The 12,716-nt window shown below is 35.3% G+C and overlaps 1 protein-coding gene across 1 annotated transcript in view; it reads right to left on the bottom strand.

Annotated features, from left to right (window-relative positions):
• Positions 1-12,716, bottom strand: part of hspb1 (heat shock protein, alpha-crystallin-related, 1) — a 14,360-nt gene continuing 1,644 nt past the window's right edge. Inside the window, exons 2-3 of the mRNA XM_079816286.1 lie at positions 572-635; positions 1-487 (exon numbers count right to left, since the gene is read on the bottom strand). Of these exons, the coding sequence (XP_079672412.1) occupies positions 319-487; positions 572-635 (233 nt within the window). The 3' untranslated portion in view covers positions 1-318. The remainder of the gene's footprint in view (positions 488-571; positions 636-12,716) is intronic.

The raw sequence follows: 12,716 nt of genomic DNA, 5'->3' as shown, positions 1-12,716 counted from the left end.
TTTAGGGGCAGGGGCAGGGGCAGTGTGTGTGTGTGTGTGTGTGTGTGTGTGTGTGTGTGTGTGTGTGTGTGTGTGTGAGTGTGTGATGAGTAGGTTTAGGGGCAGGGGCAGTGTAGGGGGATAGAATATACGGTATGTACGGTATAAAAACCATTACGCCTATGGAAAGTCCCCATAAAACATGAAAACCCAACATGTGTGTGTGTGTGTGTGTGTGTGTGTGTGTGTGTGTGTGTGTGTGTGTGTGTGTGTGTGTGTGTGTGTGTGTGTGTGTGTGTGTGTGTGTGTGTGTGTGTGTGTGTGTGTGCGCGCGCGCGCTCAGGGCTTCTTTGTCGTGCTGACGGCCGCTGCGCTGCTGCCTGTGTTCACAGGGATGTTGATTTCCGAGCCCTGGATGGCAGGTTTGGGCAGAGGAGCTTCGATGGTCAGGACGCCCTCAGGAGACAGTGAGGAGCTGATCTTCTCTGAGTCCACACCAGGGGGCAGACTGCAGCACAACACACCCCAGTCACTTACACACTCACACACACACACACTGATGAAGACCCATTATAACCCGTCTCATACTTACGTGTACTTCCTGGTGAAACATCTGGACACGAAGCCGTGCTCATCCTTCCTCTCCTCGTGTTTGCCTGCAGACACACATAAGAAACTCTTCTGCATTAAACAGGAGAGCAAATGGAGACTCAAAATACAGCACTGTAGGATTGTGGGTGGCAAGTTTTGCATTATCAATCACCGCTCACATTCATATTATAGAGATATTAATTCATCATCACAATATACTGTACAAGATACTATAAGTATTTGTCAATTATGAGATAAAATGCCATAATTATGACACAACAAGTCACAATTATGAAATTATAAGTAAATTATGGAAACAAATGCATAATTATGGCATAAAAAGTCAAAATTATAAGATACTGGGTCATAATTATGACATAAAAAGTCAAAGTGAGATATGAGATATCTGAGAAATGAGATACTTAAGATACTAAGTCATAATTATGATATAAACACCATAATTATGACACAATAAGTCGAAATTATGAGATACTTAGTCACAATTATGACAGAAAAAGTCAAAATGAGATACTAAGTCATAATTATGATATAAAACGCAATAATTATGACACAATAAGTCAAACTTATGAGATACTTAGTCACAATTATGACAGAAAAAGTCAAAATGAGATACTAAGTCATAATTTAGCGATAAAAAAGCCATAATTATTACACAATAAGTCGAAACTATGAGATACTAAGTCATAATTATGAGATAAAAAGTCAAATTTAGATACTAAGTCATAATTATGATATAAAATGTCATTATTATGACACAATAAGTCGAAATTATGAGGTACTTAGTCATCATTTTGCAATAAAAAAGCCATAATTACTGCACAATAAATCGAAATTATGAGATACTAAGTCATAATTATGATATAAACACCATAATTATGAGACAATAAGTCAAAATTATGAGATACTTAGTCATAATTATGACATAAAAAGTCAAAATGAGATACTAAGTCATAATTTAGCGATAAAAAAGCCATAATTATTACACAATAAGTCGAAACTATGAGATACTAAGTCATAATTATGAGATAAAAAGTCAAATTTAGATACTAAGTCATAATTATGATATAAAATGCCATTATTATGACACAATAAGTCGAAATTATGAGGTACTTAGTCATCATTTTGCGATAAAAAAGCCATAATTACTGCACAATAAATCGAAATTATGAGATACTAAGTCATAATTATGATATAAACACCATAATTATGACACAATAAGTCGAAATTATGAGATACTTAGTCATAATTCTGACATAAAAAGTAAAAATGAGATACTAAGTCATAATTATGATGTAAACACCATAATTATGACACAATAAGTCAAACTTATGAGATACTTAGTCACAATTATGACAGAAAAAGTCAAAATGAGATACTAAGTCATAATTATGAGATAAAACACATAATTATGACACAAGTTATAAGATACTGGGTCATAATTATGAAAAAACATAATGGATACAAATGCATAGTTATGACATAAAAAGTCAAATGAAATAGTAAGTCATAATTATGAGATAAAAATCCCTAATTTTATGAGACAATAAGTCAAAATTATGAGATACTTAGTCATAATTATGACATAAAAAGTCAAAATGAGATACTTAGTCATAATTTTGCGATAAAAAAGCCATAATTATGACACAAGTTATGAGATACTGGGTCATAATTATGAAATAACATAATGGATACAAATGCATAGTTATGACATAAAAAGTCAAATGAAATAGTAAGTCATAATTATGAGATAAAAATCCCTAATTTTATGAGACAACAAGTCAAAATTATGAGATACTTAGTCATAATTATGACATAAAAAGTCAAAATGAGATACTTAGTCATATTTTTGCGATAAAAAAGCCATAAGTATTACACAATAAGTCGAAATTATGAGATACTAAGTCATAATTATGATAGTCATAATTATGAGATTATAAGTCAATTATGGATACAAATGCATAATTATGGCAGAAAAATCTAAATGAGATAAAAAGCCATAATTATGACATAAATCGAACTTATGAGATACAAAGTCATAATTATTATGGCATAAAAAGTCGAAATTAGATACTAAGTCATAATTATGAGATAAAAAGCTATAATTTTATGACACAATAAATTGAAATTATGAGATACTAAGTCATAATTTTGAGATAAAAAGCCATGATTTTATGACACAATAAGTCAAAATTATGAGATATGAAGTCATAATTTTGAGATAAAACGCCATAATTATGACATACCGGTGTAAGTCAAACTTATGAGATGCTAAGTCATAATTATGAGATACAACGGCATAATTTTATGACACAATAAGTCAAAATTATGAGATACAAAGTCATAATTATGAGATAAAAAGCCATAATTATGACATAAGTCAAACTTAGGAGATACTATGTCATAATTATGAGATGTCAATTATGACAAAAAGTCATAATTGTGACAAAAAGTTTAAATTATGAGATAAAAAATCTCATAGAGGATACAAATGCACATAAAAAGCCAAAATGAGATGCTGTCATAATTATGAGATAAAACACCATCATTTTATGACACAATAAGTCGAAATGATGAGATACTAAGTCATAATTTTGAGATAAAACGCCATAATTATGACATAAGTCAAACTTATGAGATGCTAAGTCATAATTATGAGATACAATGCCATAATTTTATGACACAATAAGTCAAAATTATGAGATATGAAGTCATAATTATGAGATAAAAAGCCATAATTATGACATAAGTCAAACTTAGGAGATACTATGTCACAATTATGAGATGTCAATTATGACATAAGTCATAATTGTGACAAAAAGTTGAAATTATGAGATAAAACAATCTCATAGAAGATACAAATGCACATAAAAAGCCAAAATGAGATTCTGTCATAATTATGAGATAAAACGGCATCTTTTTATGACACAATAAGTCGAAATTATGAGATACTTAGTCAAAATTATGACAAAAAGTCCAAATGAGATACCAAGTCATAATTATGAGATAAAACATAAGCATGACACAAGCCGAACTTATGAGATACTGTGCAATAATTTTGAGATAAAAAGCCATAATTATGTCAATAAGTCATAATTATGATATAACATAATGGATGCAATTATGACATAAAAAAATCCAAATGAAGTAGTAAGTCAGTATTATGAGATAAAATGGCATAATTATGACATAAGTCGAACTTAAGAGATACAAAGTCATAATTATGATATAAGTAAAATATGGCATAAAAAGTAAAAATTAGATACTAAGTCATAATTATGAGATAAAAAGCCATAATTGTATGACACAATAAGTTGAAATTATGAGATACTAAGTCATAATTTTGAGATAAAACGCCATAATTATGACATAAGTCAAACTTAGGAGATGCTAAGTCATAATTATGAGATACAACACCATAATTTTATGACACAATAAGTCAAAATTATGAGATATGAAGTCATAATTATGAGATAAAAAGCCATAATTATGACACAAGTCAAACTTAGGAGATACTATGTCACAATTATGAGATGTCAATTATGACATAAAAAGTCATAATTGTGACAAAAAGTTGAAATTATGAGATAAAAAAATCTCATAGAGGATACAAATGCACATAAAAAGCCAAAATGAGATGCTGTCATAATTATGAGATAAAACGCCATCTTTTTATGACACAATAAGTCGAAATTATGAGATACTTAGTCAAAATTATGGCAAAAAGTCAAAATGAGATACCAAGTCATAATTATGAGATAAAACCTAATTATGACACAAGCCGAACTTATGAGATACTATGCAATAATTTTGAGATAAAAAGCCATAATTATGTCAATAAGTCATAATTATGATATAACATAATGGATACAATTATGACATAAAAAATCCAAATGAAGTAGTAAGTCAGTATTATGAGATAAAATGGCATAATTATGAGATAAGTCGAACTTAAGAGATACAGTCATAATTATGATATAAGTCAAATATGGCATAAAAAGTCAAAATGAGATACTAAGTCATAATTATGAGATAAAACGCCATAAATATGACATAAGTCAAACTTATGAGATGCTAAGTCATAATTATGAGATACAACGCCATAATTTTATGACACAATAAGTTGAAATTATGAGATACTAAGTCATAATTTTGAGATAAAACGCCATAATTATGACATAAGTCAAACTTAGGAGATACTATGTCACAATTATGAGATGTCAATTATGACATAAAAAGCCACAGTTATGACAAAAAGTTGAAATTATGAGATAAAAAATCTCATAGAGGATACAAATGCACATAAAAAGCCAAAATGAGATGCTGTCATAATTATGAGATAAAACGCCATCATTTTATGACACAATAAGTCGAAATTATGAGATACTAAGTCATAATTATGAGATAAAAAGCCATAATTGTATGACACAATAAGTTGAAATTATGAGATACGAAGTCATAATTTTGAGATAAAACGCCATAATTATGACATAAGTCAAACTTAGGAGATACTATGTCACAATTATGAGATGTCAATTATGACATAAAAAGCCACAGTTATGACAAAAAGTTGAAATTATGAGATAAAAAATCTCATAGAGGATACAAATGCACATAAAAAGCCAAAATGAGATGCTGTCATAATTATGAGATAAAACGCCATCATTTTATGACACAATAAGTCGAAATTATGAGATACTAAGTCAAAATTATGTCAAAAAGTCAAAATGAGATACAAAGTCATAATTATGAGATAAAACATAATTATGACACAAGCCGAACTTATGAGATACTATGCAATAATTTTGAGATAAAAAGCCATAATTATGTCAATAAGTCATAATTATGATATAACATAATGGATACAATTATGACATAAAAAATCCAAATGAAGTAGTAAGTCAGTATTATGAGATAAAATGGCATAATTATGACATAAGTCGAACTTAAGAGATACAAAGTCATAATTATGATATAAGTCAAATATGGCATAAAAAGTCAAAATGAGATACTAAGTCATAATTATGAGATAAAAAGCCATAATTGTATGACACAATAAGTTGAAATTATGAGATACTAAGTCATAATTTTGAGATAAAACGCCATAATTATGACATAAGTCAAACTTATGAGATGCTAAGTCATAATTATGAGATACAACGCCATAATTTTATGACACAATAAGTCAAAATTATGAGATATGAAGTCATAATTATGAGATAAAAAGCCATAATTATGACATAAGTCAAACTTAGGAGATACTATGTCACAATTATGAGATGTCAATTATGACATAAGTCATAATTGTGACAAAAAGTTGAAATTATGAGATAAAAAAATCTCATAGAGGATACAAATGCACATAAAAAGCCAAAATGAGATGCTGTCATAATTATGAGATAAAACACCATCTTTTTATGACACAATAAGTCGAAATTATGAGATACTAAGTCAAAATTATGGCAAAAAGTCAAAATGAGATACCAAGTCATAATTATGAGATAAAACATAATTATGACACAAGCCGAACTTATGAGATACTATGCAATAATTTTGAGATAAAAAGCCATAATTATGTCAATAAGTCATAATTATGATATAACATAATGGATACAATTATGACATAAAAAATCCAAATGAAGTAGTAAGTCAGTATTATGAGATAAAATGGCATAATTATGACATAAGTCGAACTTAAGAGATACAAAGTCATAATTATGATATAAGTCAAATATGGCATAAAAAGTCAAAATGAGATACTAAGTCATAATTATGAGATAAAAAGCCATAATTGTATGACACAATAAGTTGAAATTATGAGATACTAAGTCATAATTTTGAGATAAAACGCCATAATTATGACATAAGTCAAACTTATGAGATGCTAAGTCATAATTATGAGATACAACGCCATAATTTTATGACACAATAAGTCAAAATTATGAGATATGAAGTCATAATTATGAGATAAAAAGCCATAATTATGACATAAGTCAAACTTAGGAGATACTATGTCACAATTATGAGATGTCAATTATGACATAAAAAGCCACAGTTATGACAAAAAGTTGAAATTATGAGATAAAAAATCTCATAGAGGATACAAATGCACATAAAAAGCCAAAATGAGATGCTGTCATAATTATGAGATAAAACGCCATCATTTTATGACACAATAAGTCGAAATTATGAGATACTAAGTCAAAATGATGTCAAAAAGTCAAAATGAGATACAAAGTCATAATTATGAGATAAAACATAATTATGACACAAGCCGAACTTATGAGATACTTTGCAATAATTTTGAGATAAAAAGCCATAATTATGTCAATAAGTCATAATTATGATATAACATAATGGATACAATTATGACATAAAAAATCCAAATGAAGTAGTAAGTCAGTATTATGAGATAAAACGGCATAATTATGACATTATATAATAATGTAATTATCGTTATCGTATCAGTATCTGCTCCTGAACGTGTAGCACAACATGGAGCATTTCAACCTCTGGCTGACCCAACCCGGGTAACCCAGGCCAGTCTGAGCCCTGAGAAGACCCTCGGCATCTGTGATATGAGTGGAGTCCAGTGTGTATTACTCCACTGGATCAACAGCAAACGCTCCCCAAGAGCTGGAGGTGTTGTTGAGCTGAAGATATCCTTGGTGGTGTAATATCTCAGGAATTCAGCTCCACCCTACAGAAGATTAAACTTCTCCCAGAAACATCTGCTATTCAGACGCCTCCCTTTACTTCACTCTCCCTCTTCCTTCAGAATTATGACATAAAATGTTGAGAATATGAGGTGCTAAGTTAAATATGACAAAAAGCTGGGATATTATTATTATTATGGATAAAAATGCATAATTATGACACAAGTAAAAAATAATGAGGTACTAAGTCAATGACATAAAGAGTCATAATTGTGACAAAACAGAATTTAGGAGATATTAAGCCATAATTTTGAGATAAAATCGTCTCGGTTACGTATGGTAACCCTCGTTCCCTGAAGGAGGGAACGGAGACGTACGTCGGACGTACCGGCGAATTGGGATCACTTCTGGGATCACATTTTGTGATTAAAAGCCATAATTATGATACAATAAGTCATAAATATGAGGTACTAAGTCAAATATGACATAAAGAGTCATAATTGTGACAAAAAGCTTAAATTATGAGATGTTAAGTCATACATGATAAAAAAATCAATTATGAATGAAAAAATGCATAATTATAACATAAAAGTCAAAATTATGACATGCTAAGACAAGTATAAGATATGAAGTCTACATTATGTCATACTAAGTCATAATTACAATTTTTTTTAATGAATTATTATTCACATAAGGACTTTATGCAAATCAACTGTCATTTCCGTCCTCAAAGCAAAATATGAATTTTTATAATAGTTTTTAGACACTACATTTCAAACATGAGCCGCTCTAAGAGTGAAAAATATGAGGTGCTAAGTCAAATATGACATAAAAAAAAGTTATAATTGTGACAAAAAGTTGAAATGAACAGATATTAAGTCATAATTTTGAGATAAAAAGACATAATTAGGAACAATAAATCGAAATTATGAGATATTAAGACATAATTTTGCGATTAAAAGCCATAATCATGACACAATAAGTCGAGAATATGAGGCACTAAGTCAAATATGACCAAAAAAAAAACTATAATTGTGACAAAAAGTTTCAATTAAGAGATATTAAGTCATAATTTTGAGATAAAATCCATTATTATGACACAATAAGTCAAAATTATGAGATATTAAGACAATTTTGAAATTAAAAGCCATAGTTGTGACAAAAAGTTTAAATTATGACATACTAAGTCATAATTACAATTATTATGATTGACATAAGCATGTTTCTAGTATGGCAGAAATGGGCTTCGATACTTCCTGGACTTTATGCATTTCTGTCCTCAAAGCAAAATATTAATTTTTATAATAGTTTTTAGACACTACATTTCAAACATGAGCCGCTCTAAGAGTGAAAAATATGAGGTACTAAGTCAAATATGACATAAAAAAGTTATAATTGTGACAAAAAGTTTCAATTAAGAGATATTAAGTCACACTAGAAAAGAAAACGTCTCGGTTACGTATGTAACCCTCGTTCCCTGAAGGAGGGAACGGAGACGTACGTCGGAACTGACCGACGAATTGGGATCTGTCTTCAGAGACCAGTCTACTTCGAGTGTATTAGAAACGAGCCAATTGTATTGGCATGCGGTCCACGCACCGCCCCGCACCGCGGGTATAAACACGGAAGTGGAGTACCGCATATTGCTTTTCCAACTGAGGAGCCGAATAAGTGACTCGGCCCTTCAGCGGAAGCACAGCACCTGGCGACGGGACGTACGTCTCCGTTCCCTCCTTCAGGGAACGAGGGTTACATACGTAACCGAGACGTTCCCTTTCAGTCGGTCACGTTCGACGTACGTCGGAACTGACCGACGAATTGGGATCCCTACCAACACGCCAGAGATGCTGGCCCTTCCAGCGCCCTGCCTGAGCTCACTGGACCACTCCTATGTTGGAGTGGGAGTCAGGGCTCCCGGCAGGGAAGGTCAGTCACTGCTGTTCCTGCAAGACCCACTCTGCGTGACTACTGGATAACGCTGGGAAGCGTGCCAGTCTCAGGGAGATGGAACGCTGCGGAGCCACGTCCTCCAAGGGAGGAGAGGTGGAATACTCATAAGGACTAACCTATCAGGGTAGTGCAACATATGGCAGTCTCTGGGGTGGATCCAACCTGGTCCCAGGGGGGAAAGAACACACCCAGAGACGACAGAGCGGGGCTCTGTCAAGGGAAAGACACGGGGCTAGCCGATAGGGTAGCAGGTACCGTGGAAATACACATATGGGGTCGCCGTGAGGGGACCAACACATATGGAACCCAGCCTACACACACGTTCCACAAGCATACGGGTGCAGGCCTGGCGTCAGACGGCCGCAACGTCTGACACCGAAGGGGTGATGGAGGAGCTCGACAGGGTTCACCATTTCTGGGGAACACAACTGGAGAAGATAAACGCACGAATCCGGCCATAGGCGGGAGTGGCGTAGCAAGCCGCGAACGTGTTAGGTGTCGCCCAGCCCGCAGCTCTACAGATGTCTGTCAGCGAGGCGCCTTGAGCCAGCGCCCAGGAGGAGGCAACACTCCTTGTGGAGTGCGCTCGCAACCCGAACGGGCAAGGCACGTCTTGCGATTGGTACGCTAAAGACGATAGCATCCACTATCCAGTGGGCTAACCTCTGCTTGGAGACAGCCTTTCCCTTCTGCTGCCTCCAACAGACGAAGAGCTGCTCTGAGGTCCTAAAGCTTTGTGTCCGGTCAACGTAAGCGCGAAGAGCGCGGACGGGACATAAAGCCAGGGCTGGGTCTGCCTCCTCCGAGGGCAGCGCTTGCAGGTTCACCACCTGGTCCCGAAAGGGAGTGGTAGGAACCTTGGGCACGTATCCGTGAGAGTTACCGGGCCCGAATTCTAGGCACGATTCGTAGACCGAAGCGCATGCAGGTCCCCTACCCTCTTGATTGAGGCCAATGCAGTCAGGAGTACTGTCTTCATAGAGAGGATTTTTAACTCAACGGACTGCAAAGGCTCAAAAGGAGGGCCCTGAAGTGCTCTGAGCACCAGGGCTAAGTCCCAAGAGGGTAGCGAGATAGAACAAGGAGGATTTAGTCTCCTCGCACCTCTGAGGAACCTGACGATTAAGTCGTGCTTCCCTAAGGTTTTACCTTCAACTACATCGTGATACGCCGCTATTGCTGCGACGTACACTTTCAGGGTGGAGGGAGACAGCCTTCGCTCCAACCCATCTTGTAGGAAAGAAAGCACAACATTAATCGAACACTTCCGGGGGTCTTCTGGCGAGAAGAACACCACTCAACGAACAGGTTCCACTTCAGGGCATAGAGGCGCCTCGTAGAGGGGGCTCTAGCTGAAGTGATGGTGTCTACCACTGCCTGTGGCAGGCCACCTAGGACCTCCGCGTCCCGTCCAGGGACCAGACATGGAGTTTCCAGAGGTCTGGACGCGGGTGCCATAGAGTGCCCCCTCCCTGAGAAAGAAGGTCCTTCCTCAGGGGAATCGGCCAGGGTGGGGCTGTCGCGAGGAGTGTAAGTTCGGGGAACCAGGTCCGTTTGGGCCAGTAGGGCGCAACTAGCAAGACCTGCTCCTCGTCCTCCCTGACCTTGCACAGAGTCTGTGCTAGAAGGCTCACTGGGGGAAACGCATATTTGCGTAGGTCCCGGGGCCAGCTGTGCGCCAGTGCATCTGTGCCGAGGGTACCCCCGTTCAGGGAATAGTACCACTGGCAATGGGACGAGTCCGGAGTGGCAAACAGGTCTACCTGTGCGGCTCCAAAAAGGTCCCATATCAGCTGGACGCTCCGGGGGTGGAGTCGCCACTCTCCCGGAAGTGGACACTGACGAGAGAGCTTGTCGGCTGTCTGGTTCAGCACACCTGGGATGTGAATGGCACGAAGCAACCTCAGATGCTTCTGACTCCACAGGAGGAGGTGGCGGGCGAGTTGGAGCATGCGACGGGAGCGCAGACCACCCTGACGGTTGATGTACGCAACGGCCGGAGTGCTGTCCGTGCGGACCAGTACGTGTTTGTGCTGAAGCAGCTTCTTGAAGCGACTTAGCGCAAGACGTACTGCCATTAACTCCAGGCAATTGATATGCCAATGCAGCTGGGGCCCCGTCCACTGACCCGAGACTGCATGCCCGTTGTACGTGGCCCCCCAACCCGTGGCTGAGGCATCTGTGAATACCACAACATGCCTGGACACCTGTCTTAAGGGCACTCCGGCCCGTAAGAACGAGGGGTCGGACCAAGGGTTGAAGGTTTGGCGAGGTTAGTACGGGGTTAGTGAAAAATATGAGGTGCTAAGTCAAATATGACATTAAAAAGTTATAATTGTGACAAAAAGTTTAAATTAAGAGATATTCCAAGTCATAATTTTGGGATAAAATCCATTATTATGACACAATAAGTCAAAATTATGAGATATTAAGACAATTTTGAAATTAAAAGCCATAATTGTGACAAAAAGTTTAAATTATGACATACTAAGTCATAATTACAATTATTATGATTGACATAAGCATGTTTTCTTTTCTAGTGTGGCAGAAATGGGCTTCGATACTTCCTGGACTTTATGCATTTCCGTCCTCAAAGCAAAATATGAATTTTTATAATAGTTTTTAGACACTACATTTCAAACATGAGCCGCTCTAAGAGTGAAAAATATGAGGTGCTAAGTCAAATATGACATTAAAAAGTTATAATTGTGACAAAAAGTTTCAATTAAGAGGTATTAAGTCATAATTTTGAGATCAAATCCATAATTATGACACAATAAGTCAAAATTATGAGATATTAAGACATAATTTTGCGATTAAAAGCCATAATCATGACACAATAAGTTGAGAATATGAGGTACTAAGTCAAATATGACATAAAAACAATAATTGTGACAAAAAGTTTCAATTAAGAGATATTAAGTCATAATTTTGAGATAAAAATCCATAATTATGACATAAGTCACAAATATGATATTATGACATTTTGTGATTAAAAGCCATAATTATGATACAATAAGTCGAGAATATGAGGCACTAAGTCAAATATGACATAAAAGGTCATAATTGTGACCAAAAGTTGAAAGTCATAATTCTGAGATATAAAACCATGATTATGAACAATAAGTCGAAATGATGAGGTATTAAGACAATTTTGAAATTAAAAGTCATAACTATGATAAAGTTGAAATTATGAGATGTTAAGTCATATCTGATTAAAAAAATCAATTATGAATGAAAAACTGCATAATTATAACGTAAAAGTCAAAAATATGACATGCTAAGACAATTATGAGATATAAAGTCTACATTATGTCATACTAAGTCATAATTACAATTTGTTTTAATGAATTATGATTGACATAAGCATGTTTCTAGTATGGCAGAAATGGGCTTCATATACTTCCTGGACTTTATGCATTTCCGTCCTCAAAGCAAAATATGAATTTTTATAATAGTTTTTAGACACTACATTTCAAACATGAGCCGCTCTAAGAGTGAAAAATATGAGGTACTAAGTCA

The sequence above is a fragment of the Gobio gobio genome (assembly GCF_949357685.1).
Source record: "Gobio gobio genome assembly, chromosome: 4".
NCBI classification, from domain to species: domain Eukaryota; kingdom Metazoa; phylum Chordata; class Actinopteri; order Cypriniformes; family Gobionidae; genus Gobio; species Gobio gobio.
This window is presented reverse-complemented; position numbering and strand designations above follow the sequence as displayed.